A 16,795-nucleotide genomic window follows, 5' to 3' on the forward strand; every position below is an offset into this window, starting at 1 on the left:
CTTTTTGTGGTCCAGTCTGTTTGGTGTCCTATAAGCTTCTTGTACTTTCATAGGCATATCTTTCTGTAGGTTGGGGAAGTTTTCTTCTATGATTTTGTTGAATATGTTTTCTGTACCTTTGAGCAGTGTTTCTTCACCTTCTTCTACACCTATTATTCTTAGGTTTGGTCTTTTCATGATGTCCCATATTTCCTGGATATTTTGTGTTAGGGATTTGTTGGTCTTGAGGTTTTCTTTGGTTGATGAATGTATATCCTCTAGTGAGTCTTCAGTAGCTGAGATTCTCTCTTCTGTCTCTTGGATTCTATTAGTTATACTCACATCTTTAGATCCTGATCGTTTATCCAACCTTTCCATTTCCAGCATCACTTCATTCTGTGTTTTCTTTAATGTGTCTAATTCAGCTTTCATGCTTTGAACTGTTTCAAGAGCTTCCTTCACTTGTTTGGTTGTTTTATCTTGGGTTTCTTTAGCTTCTTTAAGAGATTTGTTTATTTCTTGAATTTTTTGGTTTTTCTTTTCCTCCATATCGTGTAATTTTTTGCTTGCTTTTTTTCTATTTCTTTAAGGGATTTTCTTGTTTCCTCTTTGAAGGTCTCTATCATCTTGCTGAGATATTTTTTGAGGTCCATCTCTTCTTCTTGCACTATGTTGGGCTTTTTAGGTCTTGCTGGAGTGGAGTCCCTAGATTCTGGTGGTGTCATATTGGTCTTTCTATTGTTGAGCGAGTTCTTATTCTGTCTTCTTTCCATATCTTTTTCCAGTGAGTGCAGGTAGGATCTCTCTATCTCCTCTTGTTACTCTGTAGTGTGTGTGTGGGCCAGGAATTCAATGATCGAAGCTCTGGATGGTCTTGCCTCTCCTTGTAGCCTCCTCACTCTGAAGGAGTTAGGCCTCCTGGCGGATCGGTCGCCGGGAATGGAATGAAGAGTGGCCTGTACCCAGATTCAGGGAGCTCCTCCCTGCCTGGGCGTGTCTGTTTCAAGCAGGGACAAGCCTGGAGGGATCTGGTCTGCGATGAGTCGACAGAAAGGGAAGGAAGAGTGGCCTGTACCAAGCCAGATTCAGGGAGCTCCTCCCTGCCTGGGCATGTCTGTTTCAAGCAGGGACAAGCCTGGAGGGATCTGGGTGAATGGCGCTTAGGACAAGAATTGGGTAAAAGCAGGGGGTGGCTCGCCTGGTCTGCGATGAGTCGACGGAAAGGGAAGGAAGGGTGGCCTGTACCAAGCCAGATTCAGGGAGCTCCTCCCTGCCTGGGCATGTCTGTTTCAAGCAGGGACAAGCCTGGAGGGATCTGGGTGAATGGCGCTTAGGACAAGAATTGGGTAAAAGCAGGGGGTGGCTCGCCTGCTCTGTGATGAGTCGACGGAAAGTGAAGGAAGAGTGGCCTGTACCAAGCCAGATTCAGGGAGCTCCTCCCTGCCTGGGCGTGTCTGTTTCAAGCAGGGACAAGCCTGGAGGAATCTGGGTGAATGGCACTTAGGACAAGAATTCACGATCTACCATTTTATACAAGAGCTGTGGCCATTCTTTTGGAGACTAAGGCAGATTCTAGAGCCCATCATTCAGGCACTGAAGGGGAGCTCTGTATCAGTTTTCAGGTGAGCTGTATGGAACCTGCTCTGAGAAGAGCAGCAGCTTGTGGACACTTACCTCTTTCCCTTACTCTGAGCTATTAGAATTTGATCACTAGAACCAAAAGGAATACTATCTTTTCTTAATGATTTATTTATTTTTAGTTTATGTGCATTGGTGTCTTGCCTGAATGCATGTCTGTGTGAGGGTGTCAGATTTCAGGAGTTACAGACAGTTGTGAACTGCTGTCACATGGGTGGTGGGAATTGAACTTTGTCCTTTGAAAAAGTAGCCAGTGCTCTTAACCACTAAGCCATTTCTCTAGTCCTGAGAATGTATTTTTTGTTTGTTTGTTTTTTTCCATAAAGGGTCTCACTACATACCTGTCGCTATGCTAGAACTCACTATGTAGATCAGGCTGGCCTTGGACCAACAGAGATCCCATCTGCCTCTGCCTCTGCCTCTGCCTCTGCCTCTTGAGTGCTGAGATTCAAGGTGTGGTATGTGCCAATACTGCCTGTCTGAGAATAAATTTCTTAATAGTCTTATAATCTATAGTTGTGACAAAAATCCAAATAGACTTACAAAAAGCCAGGTACTGGGGGTGGAGAGATGGCTCTGAGGTTAAGAAAGAGCACTGGCTGTTCTTCCAGAGGTCCTGAGTTCAATTCCCAGTAACCACAAAGTGGCTCACAACCATCTGTAATGAGATCTGGTGCCCTCTTCTGGTGTGCAAGCATACATGCAGGCAGAACATTGTATATACAATAAATAAATCTTTAAAAGCCAGGCAGCCAGTAGTCAAATTTAATCACAGTCCATGAGAGGTTGAGGCAGGGGAATTGTGAGTTTGAGATGCACCTGCATCATATAAGCAAGCTTATCTGCATGACTGGAACCAGCTTGAGGTACTCCTGCAGCCTAGAGGACAGGCCATAGGCACAGTCTCAGAATAGGGTCACCTTTATTGATTTCATTTTTAGGCACTGTCTTTCTATGTGGTGGTAAAGACAGGTGTCAGGCCAGGCATGATGAAACACTCCTGTAATCCCAGTATTTTAGGAGGTAGAGTGGAGAGGATCAGGAATTTAAGGCCATCCTTAGCTGCATTGACAATTTGAGGTCAATCTGTCCTATATAAGAACCTGTCTCAAAAAAGGCAGTTTGGCCAGGCGTTGGTGGTGCATGCCTTTAATCCCAGCACTGGGGAGGCAGAGGCAGGTGGATCTCTGTGAGTTCGAGGCCAGCCTGGTCTACAGAGCGAGTGCCAGGATAGGCTCCAAAGCTATACAGAGAAACCTTGTCTGGGAAAAAGAGGCAGTTTGATCTTAGAGTGCTATGTCACAATTGAATACATTTATAATAATGTTATATAATATGTTTATAATTTAAAGAAAAGTCGCCAAAGCTCAAAGACACTGTCATGCAAGACCAGCTGTGTGTGCTTGGGACTAATTTCTCTCATCTGATGACAGATGGATTAATTGTCTGGCCTATATTAGTTATATCAAAAGATATCCATCAAAATCCAGTCCCTGCCCACCAGTGAGCATAGGTGGTGAGTTCCCACTCCAAAGAGGATTTTTATTACCAAGGAGGAGCTTTGATACTGAGGCTGGTATAAAAGTGAGGTGAGTGACAATGAAGGTGGCTTCTTTCTGTTTTGACTATAAGGGATGCACAGTCAAAGCAGCATTAGCAGCTCAATAGCTAGCTTGATGTTAAACAGTGAGAAACCCTTGCACAGAATTCTCTCACTTTTCATTGTGTTTAAAGTGTTATTTAAAGACTGATGGCTCAGTGATTTAGAGCACTTGCTAGTCTTTACTTTTTAAAGATTTTATTTATAACATTCTGCTTCCATATATACCTGCATATCAGAAGAGGGCACTAGATCTCATAATGGAGCCACCATGTGGTTGCTGGGAACTGAACTCAGGACCTCTGGAAGAGCAGTCGGTGCTCTTAACCTCTGAGCCATCTCTCCAGCCCCCCCACTTGCTAGTCTTACAGCACCTACATCAAGTACCTCATAGCCACCTGTAACTCCAGCTCCAGAGGACCTGGCGCCCTCTTCTGGTCTCTGAGTACTACACATGTCACACATACACACCACACGCAAATAAATGAAAATAATAAAATATAATATAATTCTGTAAAATTCTCACAATTTTGTAAGGTAAATTAATTGATACTTCCACAGTTCATTCTGTGCATATTCATCAACTATATTTTTGTATCTTCTTTCCTAATTAAAAAACACAAGATTTGCCAGGCAGTGGTACACACTTTAATGCTAGCATATGGAGACAGAGGCTGGCAGATCTCTGTGAGTTCAAGGTCAGTCTGGTATGCAGAGCAAGTCCCAGGACAGCCAGGGCTACACAGAGAAACTCTGTCTCAAAAACAAAAACAAAAACAAAAACAAACCAACAAACAAAAGAAACAAAACCCCACAAGATTCCTTTGGTTATAAAGTGGCCACATGAAAATTTATCATTATTCTTTCATGCTGGAGATCTGATTCAGCCTCATACACACAGGGCAGGTATTTAGCCAGCCAAGCTCCACCCTCTGCCCTGAAACCCTTCTTAGTCTCCTAAGAGTTTGGACCACACAGTATCTGTAATTTTTATGTGTTTCAGGATTTGGCCGATGAACTTGCCCTTATTGATGCTGATGCAGACAAACTGAAAGGAGAGACAATGGATCTTCTGCATGGCAGTCTTTTCTTCAACACTCCAAAAATTGTCTCTGGAAAAGGTTAATTTTAGTTTTATAATCTTACTTTCAGAGCTTTGTAAGAAGTATTCGATTTGTCATGAGTATGGTTTGGATACCTTGCAATCCCAACATTTGGGAAGTGGTGTAGGAGGAGGATCAGGAGTTTAGGCCAGCCTCAGCAACATACTGAATTTGAAGCTAGCCTGGGCTACATGAGACACCATCTCAAAAAATAATCAATTAAAATTAAAAGGCCAATTTTATCAAACTGACTTCAGTAAGTCTATAATTAAAAACATCACTAAGCTGGGCAGTGGTGGCATACATCTTTATTTTTTTAATGATTTTATTTATTATGTATACAACATTCAGCTTCTATGTATATCTGCACACCAGAAGAGGGTACCAGATCTCATAATGGATGGTTGTGAGTCACCATGTCATTGCTGGGAATTGAACTCAGGAGCTCTGGAAAAACAGAGCCATCTTAACCTCTGAGCCATCTCTCCAGCCCCAGCACACGTCTTTAATCCCATCATTGGAGAGGCAAAGACAGGCAGATCTCTGAGTTCGAGGCCAGCCTGGTCTAAAGAGCAAGTTCCAGGATAGTCAGGACTACATAAGAAACCTAAATATATAAAATATAATATATATAGTCAGGTTTACATAAAGAAACCCTGTATCAAAAAATAACAATATACATACATATGTACATACATACATATCACTATCATTAGGACATACAATTTAAAGGCTCTTTTCTGCTAGATTTTATTTATTTTGAGATAGAATTTTTTTGTTGTGTTTTGTTTTGTTTTGTTTTTTGAGACAAGGTTTCTCTGTGTAAATAGCCCTAGCTGTCCTGGAACTAGGTCTGTAGACCAGGCTGGCCTTGATCTCGCAGAGATTCATTTACCTCTGCCTCTAGAATGCTAGCATTAAAGGCATGTGCCACCACACGTGGGTGGTAAGCCTTATTATTATTATTATTTTAAAGAACATTAAATTACACTGGGGGAACATTACAAAATTCCTTGGGGGCTGGAGATACGCTCAGGGGTTAAGAAGACTTACTCGTCTTTTAGAGGACCTGGGTTTGAGTCCCAGCACCCATATGGTAACTCAAAATCATCTGTAACCTCAGGACCAAGAGATCTGATGGCCTCTTCCAGACTCTGAGGCACTGCACACATGCACACATGTAGGCAAAACACTCCAACACATGAAATAGTAAATGGATAAATCTTAAAAATAACTGGCACTGAAGGCAGTTCTTTAAATATGTCCTAGAGAGACACCATAAGCATTTCATATTGACCCAAACATGTAGCTGTCCTTATTAATTAATTTGCTTATCTATCTATCTATCCATCCATTTGTCTATCATCCATCTATCTATTATTACTATTTTCTTTTTTTGAGGGTCTCTCTACACAGTCCTGGCTGTACTGGAACTCACTCTGTGGACCAGGCTGGCTTCAAATTCACAGAGAGCTTCCTGCCTCTGCCTTCCAAGTGCTGGGACTACAGATGTGAACTACCACACCCTACCTATTTTTAGTACTTTTAAAAAGATGTATATGTATATTTATCAGCAAGTAGTTATGTGTACATGAGTGCAGGTATCTGCAGAGACCAAAGGCACTGGTTCACCTGGATCTGAAGTTAGAGAAAGTTGGGAGCCACAAGACGTGGTACTGGGAACTGAAGGTGGGGCCTCTAGGAGTGCTTTTAACTGCTGAGCTCTCTCTCCAGCCTGAGATGCTGTTTTCATTGTGGTGGTTTTGTTTGTTTTCAAAGTGTGGTAAAGGTCTTTACTCCCAAGCCTGGTGTTCTGAGTTCAACTTTAGGGACCCATATAGTAGAATGAAAGTACCGATTCCCCAAGTTGCGCTTTGACCTCCACATGAATTCCATGGCATGATGCTCCCCCACACATACACACACAAATCAGCATACACATGATATGCCTTCTATGCTTAGAGGAATTGCTAATTGAAAAAGTATCTAATAAATGTTTAATAACGATAAGCAAAGCTTATATCACTAGGGTTGGATATAGTAAGTGAAATAGTTTCCTGACTGATAATTATGTTTAGTAAATATAAGTGGTTTATATATTTGCGTGGATTAAGATCTGACTTATTTGTAATATCTAGTATGGTTCCTTGTAATAATTAGAGGTGAATCTGTTCTTGCCTTTAGAATCCTAAAACAGACATAGAAATTCTCAGAGTTCTAAACTTTTTTTTTTTAAGACAGGGTTTCTTTGGGTAGCTCTGGTGGTCTGGAACTCACTCTGTAGATCAGGCTGTCCTCAAACTCACAGAGATTCACCTGAATCTGCCTCCCAAGTGCTGGGATTAAAGGCACAGGCCACAACCACTGCTTGGCAAACTCTAGACTTGTAATTCATTTGGGTGTTTCTAAAAAGTCAGGGTGCTGGGGATGTAGTTCAGTGGTGGCATGGCCATTGGTTCAATTCCCAGCAACACAAGAAAGCAAAACACAGAAGCCAGAGAGCTGTTAACTTCTTTGCCCCAGGTCTTACTGACAACTAGGAATGTGGGTTAAAGGGAAGAGCAGATTAGGAGGTGGCTTTATGAAAGTTGGCAAGTGGCTTATGCCAGATGCTACAGTGTGGGTAGCCTGTCTGTTTCCAAATCCAGGATGTGGAGGTTAAGTCTCAACAGTATGGAACAGATGCTTACAGAGTGTTTGTCAGTCCTGATCCAAATACTGTCTCCTGTTTCCTTCTTAGATTACAATGTATCTGCCAACTCCAAATTAGTTATCATCACAGCTGGTGCAAGGCAGAAGGTGGGAGAAACACGCCTTGACCTGGTCCAGCGTAATGTTGTTATCATGAAATCCATCATTCCCGGCATAGTCCAAAACAGTCCTGACTGTAAAATACTGATTGTCTCAAACCCAGGTGAGGACCCTGTCCCCTTTCTGAATGGTGATTGGCCCATACCATTGCATTCCAAACTCGCATCCTAAGGCTGAATTTGTGGGTAAAAAGCCTCATTCACTCAAAGTCTGCCATGCCATAGGTTTCGAAAGATGCCATCATGGTGCCATCACAGTAAGAGCTGAAGCATCTCTGTCACGGCTACAGGGCCATGGGTTCATTTGTGGTTCACCCCTCATTCTCCTGCTTGACTGTTGTTTTTTTTTTTATTTTTGTTTTTTTCTGGAGCCTTATAAACAAAACAAAACAAAAACCAGCAGAGAGTACAAACTTTTGCCACACAATGTTTTGGATTCTTCAATGTCTGGGACATGTCAGGGATTTGTGCCTTTGCATTGCTAGAGTCTTCTGTTTATGTTTCCATGTGTGTACCATGTGATGAGCGTGTATGTGCATCTGCATGCCAGTGTGGAGACCAGAGGTTGGTATCTTCCTCCACCTCTCTCCATCTTTCACTGAACATGTGGCTTGCAGTTTTGGCTAGACTCCTGATCATTAAGTTCTTGGACCAATCTATCTCTACACCCCGAAACCTATTTATGTATGTACTTTTTAAAAAATCAGATCCCATTCATTATAGATGGTTGTGAGACACCATGTGGTTTCTGAGAATTGAACTCAGGACCTCTGGAAGAGCAGCCAGTGCTCTTAACCACTGAGCCATCTCTTCAATCCCCCCCCCAACTCCCCATGTCTTGCTTTTTACATGGGTACTAGGGATCTGAACTTAGGTCCTCGTGCTTGCATAGCAAGCACCCTACCCACTAAGCAATCTCTGCAGGTCCTGTCTATACATTAAATACTCTTCTTTCACCTGTTGGTGTTTATTTTATGTTTTGCCTACATGTATGCATGGGTACCATGTGCGTGCCTGGTACTCAGGGACACCGGAAGAGGGTGTAAGATCCCTTGGAACTTAAGTTCCAGACAGTTTAAACCATGATGTGGATGCTTGGAATCAGACCTTGGTCCTCTACAAGAGCAGCAAGAACTCTTAACTGCTAAGCCAGCTCTGCAGCCCTCCACAAAAAAACATTTGCAAATAAAAGCTTCCTCACCGCAAGTTTGTTGTTGTTTCTTGAGGTTGTTTTTATAGATTTCATGAACCTATAGTCTGAAGACTTTTGTTTTACAAGGCACAGGAGTTTTCATTGCATTTGTTTAGTGGCCAATTGATGGCTGGACAGAATTTTCTTTAAATGCCTAAGACCTAAAACAATTTCCCAATCCTTCTTGCCCTCCTTTCCCATGTGTGTCTTTGGTACGCAGCTCAGCAGCTTATGACTGTGCCTTAGTCATCACTTCCCTTTCATAGAGCTTCAACATAAAAGCAAAATTGATGTAATCTTCTCACACACCTGCAGACTGCTCCGGCTGTGTCCACGCATCATGCTAGGTAACATGTTGATAGCTCAGGTGGGGATGTGGCAATGAAAAGAAGGTCAGGAGGCTAAACAGGTGGGAACTAACCCACTATTAGATTTGCTGAAAAGCCCATAGAGTATCTCAGGAGATGCTTTAAGATTCTACTAGTGAATGGTTTAGTATAAAAAGCCCCGAGTATGCCTGTTTCTCAGATTCACTGTCCTTTGAACTCTGGTGAGTTTGCACTTGACTCCAGACATTTTATCTTTTTATAAAAACAACTGTAAAGAGAAATTACCATGGCTCTTTTCTCAAACATCGTTTGGAATTGTTCTTTCTAGTGGATATTTTGACTTATGTGGCATGGAAGATAAGTGGGCTCCCTGCAACTCGGGTAATTGGAAGTGGCTGTAACCTAGACTCTGCCCGTTTCCGTTACCTAATTGGAGAGAAGTTGGGTGTCCACCCTACAAGTTGCCATGGCTGGATTCTTGGAGAACATGGTGACTCTAGTGGTGAGTGTGACCTAGTTACTGTGTAAGTGCCCTTCCAATGTTTAGTAATGCTTCTCTTCAGAACCTGTTTTCTGTCAATATAGCTATATAATTTTCATTTTGTCGTTATTTTCTTTGGTTATTTTTTTCTATTTGTATGTTTTTCAAACTATTTTAATTGAGCTAGTCATGGTAGTGTCTACCTGGAATCTCAGAACTTCAGAGGTAGAAGTAGGAGGATTGCTAGTTCTAGGCCATCCTGGGCTACAAAATAATAGCCTGTCTGAAACAATGAAAAACATTTGCTGATGCATAATTATACATATATGGAGAGTATGTATAATTAATCGGCTTTGTAGTCACATCTATCATTTCTCTGTAGTAAGAACATTAAAAACCTGGCTGGTTTGAGATAGACAATATTTTTAAATTATTTTTATTATTTTAAATTATGTGTATGCATGCATGTCTGTGTGTGGGTATGTGTACCTGTGTGGAGGTACCTACAGAGGCCAGAGGTGTTGTACCCCTGGACCTGGGGTTACAGGTAGTTGTGAACTGCCTGATGTGGGTGCTGGGAAGAGCAGTATCTATTCTTCCCTGCTGAGCCTTCTCTCCAGCCAGAGACCATCTGCCTTTCCTAAAAGACAGGTCTCCCGAATAACAGGCTGGTCTGAGCCTTGCTCAATATCAGCCTGACCTTGAAGTTTGCTCCTCCTGCCTCTATTTCCCAAGTACTCCATCAGCCGAACTCTGAGCCCAGCACAAGGGCATTGATTGCTAACTACAGCCTCCTTACGCTGGGTACAGCAGAGCTCTAGCACTTGCCTCTCTTCTACTCGGAAGCATGTGCTGCCCCTTGACCCCTCTCTCCTACCTTTTCCAGTGTATCATGACCTCTATTCTGCAGTTTCTCATGTCCACTTTTATAGATTTCATATTTAAATGACATCACTCCACGGTGACTTTCTGTGTCTGGCTTATACTGCTGAACATAACTTCCTGTTCCACTCACACAATCTTGTCATCATAAATGACAAGATTGGATCCCTTTGAGGCTGAGCAGTATCGCATCACATACACATACACACACACACACACACACACACACACACACACACACACACACAGAGCACACATGCATGCACACTCCCCCCCACCCCCGACACACACACTTTTTCAGTCTGTCTTTTGATGGAATTTTGGCTGACTATAAGTCTTGGAGGGGACACATAGGACCGATGTAAACGTGGGTGGATGCTGTTGTCTTTAGTATACTGACTTCCTTTTTATTGGCTGCATGACATGCCCAGTTTTAGTTTTTGAGGCACCTCCATGTTGTTTCCCAAATATGGATGTGCCAACTCACATTCCCATCAACAGGATGTGAGTGTCCCCCTTTCTCCACAGCCTTGCTGGCCTTTGTTACTGCTTATCTTTTTGACAATTGCCACTCTGATTAGGGAGTCAGGAGTCTCACTGTCTGTTCAATGTTCTGCCTTTAGCTTGTTTTGGTTGTTTCTGTTTTTGTTTTTGAGCAGGCCATGCAACTGCTCTTCTAAACAAGTGTGGCCTCTCCACTGAAGACCCGGTGACACAGAGGCTGCTTTCCTTACCATGTTAAGTATGACTTTGATACCGGAGGCTGAAGTTCAGTCTCGCACGTGCCGGGCTTATGAGCAGGAGCCACCACGTCTAGACTCTCCTGGTTTTGACTTAGACTTCCCTGTCAAGTGATGTGACTCACATTCCATTTTTCTCTTTACAGAAGCACACATTCAAATCTAAACACTTGGAGCATCTACTTGTACTTGTTACTGACATGTTTGAGTTCCTTATGTTCTCTGAAACTTGACCTCTCATCAAATGTAATTTATGGATTATTTTCTTCTGCCCTACACTATACCCCACTCTGTTATTTATTGATATCATCCCATTTGTCTGTTTGGTGTGTGTGTGTTGGGGGGGGACTCAAAGATGATGTCAGGTGGTTTTTCCCATTACTTTCCACCTTATGTTTTGAGCCAGGGTCTCTCGTTGAACCTGGAGCTCTACCAATTCTGGCTAGTCCACTTAGCCAGCTTGCCTGGGGATCTCTGCTCTCTGGTTTATATGAAGGCGTTTGGATTTCATCCTGTTCCTTGGAGACAGGTTATATGAGTCTGCGTGGCTGCATATTGCTCCTCAGCTCTGTTGCTGTGGGGAAATGTGGTGTAATGTGCAACTCACTCTCCTCTAACAGCATGTTCCTTAGCAATCCTTTTCTTTGTCAAATCTGCATTTTGTACACTGCTTTAAAATGTTTCCTGTGCCATACATCCATAATTCAACTATGTGTTTTCTAATGTAATTTCTCTTTCTGTCCATTTAAAAGTTATTCTGGGGGCTGGAAAGATGGATCAACAGTTGAAGAGTACATGCTCACTGCTATCTGTAATGCCAGTTTCAGGAAATCCAACACCCACTTCTGGGTTCTGCTGGCATTTATGTGCACAAACCCACATACAGACACACATGTACACCTAAGTAAAAAATCACAAATACAAGCAAAAATAATTTAAAAGGCAAGAAAAACCCGAATGCCTTGTTTTTATGTATGATGTGAGATAGCATCCTAACGTTAAAATCCAAACAAAAAATACATCTAGATGTGGTGGTGAATACTTGTAATGATAGCACTTAGGAGGCTGGGACAGGAGGATCAGGAGTTCCCAGACATCCTCTCGGGTACATCGAACGTTCAGCACTCTCAACCAATCAAAGCCAGGGGTAGTGATGTATGCCTAAAATCAATAATTTGGGTGTGGGGAATGGAGGCAGGAAGATCAGAAGTTTGAGGCCCCCCTTTGGCTGCACATTGAGTTGGAGGCCAGCCAGAGTTATATGATACCCTTTCTTAAAAACAAACAAAAACAAAACCTGTCAGTCAACACAAGCCAAGTGCGGTAGCATATGCTTGCCATCTAGCATTAAGGGTAGAGACAGCAAGGTATGAATTTGAAGGTAGCTGGGGCCTTTCTCAAAAGAACCAAACCAAAACAGAATCCCAACACTGCCCTCAACAAAATACCCCAACACCAAACTCAAGCAACTGATTCAGCTTTGGCATAGGAGCCCATGTGGAGAGTTGTGCTATTTTGTTTTGTTTTTCTTAGTGCCCTTATGGAGTGGTGTGAATGTTGCTGGCGTACTTCTGAAGTCACTGAACCCAGCATTAGGAACTGATTCAGACCAGGAACACTGGAAAAAGATCCACAATCAGGTGGTGGAGAGGTGACAGTAGTTCTGTGATTTTTAATGCCCAATGATCGTTATTAAGAATACATTTTGAGGGCTGGAGAGATGGCTCAGAGATTAAGAGCACTGGCTGCTCTCCAGAGGTTCTGAGTTCAATTCCCAGCAACCACACAGTGGCTCACAAGCATCTATAATGAGATCTGGTGCCCTCTTATGGCCTGCATGCATACATGCAGACAGAACACTATAAATAATAAACAAATCTTTAAAAAATAAATTTTGAGCCAGGTGCTGGTGATGCATGCCTTTAATCCCAGCACTCAGGAGGTAGAGACAGGCAGATCTCTGTGAGTTCAAAGCCAGCCTGGTGTACAGAATAAGTTCTAGGAAAGCCAGGGCTACACAGAGAAGCCCTGTCTTGAAAAATTAAAAAATAGTTAATTCCATCTTGTGGTGCATATGTCCTAGTATTTTGGTTTCATGATAAAAATGAACTGATTCTTGTTTGTTTTGTTTTGTTTTGTTTTGAGACAGGGTCTCTCTGTATAGACCAGGCTGACCTAGAACTCTTAGAGATCTGCCTGCCTCTGCCTCCTAAATGCTTGGATTAAAGGGATGTGCCACCATACCTGACATTGAATTGATTTTTTTTAAAAGATGTATTTGTTTACTGTATATACAGTATTCTATCTGTATGTATCCTTGTAGGCCAGAAGAGGACGCCAGATTTCATTACAGATGGTTGTGAGCCACCATGTGGGTGCTGGGAATTGAACTCAGGACCTCTGGAAGAGCAGCTAGTGCTCTTAACCTCTGAGCTATCTCTCCAGCCCCAAATTGATTCTTTTTGTTTGTTTGTTTGTTTGTTTCAAGACGGTTTCTCTGTGTAGCTTTGGAGCCTATCCTGGCACTTGCTCTGGAGACCAGGCTGGCCTCGAACTCACAGAGATCCGCCTGCCTCTGACTCCCAAGTGCTGGGATTAAAGGCATGTGCCACCAACATCTGGCTCCAAATTGATTCTTATTTAAAGTATAATGGCATTTTATAAGACTTACTTTTTTGAGACAGGGTCTTATTGTATATCTCTGGTTGGCCCAGAACTCACTATGTAGACCAGGCTGGCCTGGAACTCACAGAGATCCAACTGTGCCCCTCCATGCCTGTCTGAGATCTATTTTGTTTATTGTTTGTTTGTTTGTTTTTGTTTTTTATTTTTCGAGACAGAGTTTCTCTTTGGAGGCCTGGAACTAGCTCTTGTATGTAGACCAGGCTGGTCTCAAACTCACAGAGATCCATCTGCCTCTGCCCCTCGAGTACTGGGATTAAAGGCATGCACCATTGAGATCTATTTTCAAAGATTATAAGCCATACACACTTATAGAAGAACTCTGAGAAAATGTCATAGACACACAGATGCTTCAGAAGGGATATGTGAGCAACCTCGTCTCTAAGTTGACCTCTCAGGGTTTCCATTTCCTTCCAACTGCAGTGGCTATGAGGTCCTCCGGCTGAAGGGCTATACATCTTGGGCTATTGGGCTATCTGTGACAGATCTGGCAGGATCAATGCTGAAGAATCTTAGGAGGGTGCATCCAGTTTCCACACTTGTTAAGGTAAGCCTGGAGAAAATGTTCATCTATCACTCCTGGTCACTGGTGAGGTTGAGTGTAAAATAACTTCAGAATGAGGCAGCTGACAGAGTTCCCCGCAGGAAGGAGCACTGGAAGAGCACAGGAATGAGGGGCTCCCACCCTGTGCTCCCAGGAAAGTTGCAGGGAGCATGAGACTCTGGGCATGTATGGGAGGTTGGGGTGCACTGTGAAAGTCTAGAGACCCTGACTCTCAATGTTCGTATTTGACTTGTTTACAGCCAAAGCTCTTCCATTGCGATCCACAAAGGCATCCCCAGAGGGATGGGGGTGGGGCGGAAGATGGGAAGAGTTCACTGGGTATTTCATTGCCCAGGAGTGGTGGTGGGGTAGGTAGTATGGGACAGTAGATTCTGATACGGGGCAACAGATTCTGGCTTACACAGGTCGATGTATAGGTTGCCCAGACTTAAACAGTGTCTCACAGCTGTTTCCACAACCTTGGCTATGGGAGTGGAGAAAATGTTGGGCCACCGGCCAGAATTCCACAGCTGAGTAGCATATGTGGTTACACCTCTCCCATGTCCCTATCCAGCCTGGAAGTCCTAGAGTGGATCTCCTGGAAAGGTGGCAGTTGAGGGGTACAGAAGTGCAGGGTTACATCTCAAGGACATGTTCCCAAATACTGTGCTGGGTGTGTCCCAGTAGCCCTGTCTTCTATCTCTGGAGGCTTGAGAAGCCATCAGTCACAACTGGTGTCTGAATTCAGTGGTGGCCTTTGTCAAAAGGTACAAAGTAGAGGCTACCGGGTCACCACCTGCTTTAGCCTTCATTGTCCCTTCAGTGTACCCAGAGGCTGTTTGCTCTCAGCCCTTCACCGGATAAAAAGGTCACAAAAAGACAGCATCACACCCTTCCCTGTAGACATCAAGGTGGTCTGTTGAGGTGGAGGAGATTTTGCCTTTCTCTGGTCCTTTTAAAGGCCTCTGGTACATTCTTCTTGTCACTGGCCGATCATGCGGTACAGGACAAAGATGGCTCTGAGCTCTGCCAAAGATTACTCTGCCATGTGTGTTTAGCTGTGCTTGGTGCCATAGTCTACTGCACATTTTTATTCTGAAGCTTTCTTGCATAGTGTCAAGGGAACCAAACAATGTTGTGACCTTGCATTTCAGGGCTTATATGGAATACAGGAAGAAATCTTTCTCAGCGTTCCTTGTATCTTGGGACGAAACGGTGTCACAGACATTGTGAAAGTGAACCTGAATCCCGAGGAGGAGGGCCTTCTCAAGAAGAGTGCAGAAACACTTTGGAACGTCCAGAAGGACCTGAAATTATAAAGTGTCAACGTTCGACTACTGTACAAGACATATGATTGCATATTGCCTACTTCAAACCTTTCCATACAATAAAACGTTATACAAAATATCAAGAAACCTATGGCATAACACTAACCTGTCGAGATTAGAAATATAAAGACATTTCTCCCGTCCCCTTTCTTTTAAGACAGAGTCTCACTACAGAGCCCTGGCCTGGCTGACCTGGAGCTCTAGACATAGCTGGACTCAGAGATCTGCTAGCCTCGAAGTGCTGGCATTAAAGGCACGCACCACCATGCCCAGCTGAAGTTTCTGTCTTTTCTAAGTCCTTTGTAAGTTTAGCAATGAAGTCTGTACAAGGCGATGTTACATTTCTGAGGAACCAATGAGTGAGTACTCTCAACTTCACCAGAGCTCATTTTGACAACTCACTGAAACATGGAACTATGTTCTCACAACACAGGAAATCCTCCTTCTAGCTCTGAAGTGTGGTTTCTTCTGTTGCTCATTCATGTTGCTTCAACAGTTCCCATGGCTATGTATACATATTTAGTAAAAAGTAATAAAAATATACATATATATATATGTATATATATATCAAGATCATATATATCAAGGGTCTGGAGAGATGGCTCAGTGGTCTGGAGCACTGGCTGCCTTTCCAGAAGACTCTGGAAAGGTGAAGCCTTTATAGACAGAAAACAATAAAAAAAAAGCCATATATGTATCAAAAGAAAAACAGATACAACAAGTGAGGTAGGGCTGGGAGTGATGACACCAGCGCCCAGGAGACAGAGGAAGGGGGTTTGTTCAACAAACTGCTACTGCATTGCTGTGCCACAGTGTTCAGGGGCCTTCAAGGAATGATGAATGACTTAACGCTAGAGAACTGTCAATCGCTTCCTCTTGACATCCAAGGTGGGAATGCGTGTGCTATTCCTGATTTACACATGATATTTCCTTGATTCCATGAAGAATCTGAAGCAGATGTTGGAAATATACAAAGAAAATCTAAGAAACCAAGTGCAAGATGGCACACTAATAGGGCAGGACTCATCAGAAAACAAGATAGATGCACAGGCCCTGAGGATGCCTGTGTTCTAGTGATGCTCCCTCCCACTGGGTCAATTGCCACTTCACTGCTCAGCCCATTACACCCTCATAGCCTTGCAGTCCTGCTGTCCTGACAGTGTTGATGTAGTGAACATTCCATCATTTTCTTCCTTGAATGCATAGCACATATACTGCTGTCTGGGAGCACAGGGCTTGGACAGAAATCCAGAGTTGACGAGGCTAAACTTTTTGGAGTGGAATTAGGGGAAAAGGCACTCACAAACTCTTGATTTCCTTTGTTGTCTTGTTTATTCTCTCTCTGGCTTTTCATGTTTTTTTTTTTTCACAGCTTTTATACCCCATATAACCTTCCAGGCAGTACAAGAGTCAAAACAGTTGCATTCCTTTTCTCAATTGAATGATTATAGGTAAAAAAGATGTTTCTCATCTCCCTCACATGATCA

The 16,795-nt window shown here is 43.0% G+C and overlaps 1 protein-coding gene across 4 annotated transcripts; it reads left to right on the forward strand.

The window, feature by feature from the left end:
- The first annotated feature begins 1,129 nt into the window (after nucleotides 1-1,129).
- On the forward strand, nucleotides 1,130-15,387 carry LOC100751672 (L-lactate dehydrogenase C chain). Of its 4 annotated transcripts, XM_035442484.1 has the most exons (8): nucleotides 1,473-1,601; nucleotides 3,051-3,206; nucleotides 4,221-4,338; nucleotides 7,061-7,234; nucleotides 8,980-9,153; nucleotides 12,288-12,405; nucleotides 13,860-13,983; nucleotides 15,135-15,387. In XM_035442484.1, exons 3-8 carry the CDS (start codon nucleotides 4,281-4,283, stop codon nucleotides 15,297-15,299), a joined length of 813 nt encoding a protein of 270 aa, XP_035298375.1. In that variant the 5' UTR covers nucleotides 1,473-1,601; nucleotides 3,051-3,206; nucleotides 4,221-4,280; the 3' UTR covers nucleotides 15,300-15,387. The 4 variants fall into 4 exon arrangements, with proteins under 4 accessions (XP_027266271.1, XP_027266267.1, XP_027266269.1 ...); XM_027410470.2 differs by lacking the exons at nucleotides 1,473-1,601; nucleotides 3,051-3,206 and adding an exon at nucleotides 1,130-1,155; XM_027410466.2 differs by lacking the exon at nucleotides 3,051-3,206 and having other exon boundaries at nucleotides 1,234-1,601.
- Nucleotides 15,388-16,795: the final 1,408 nt, after the last annotated feature.

This window comes from Cricetulus griseus, chromosome 3, assembly GCF_003668045.3.
Source record: "Cricetulus griseus strain 17A/GY chromosome 3, alternate assembly CriGri-PICRH-1.0, whole genome shotgun sequence".
Classification (NCBI taxonomy): domain Eukaryota; kingdom Metazoa; phylum Chordata; class Mammalia; order Rodentia; family Cricetidae; genus Cricetulus; species Cricetulus griseus.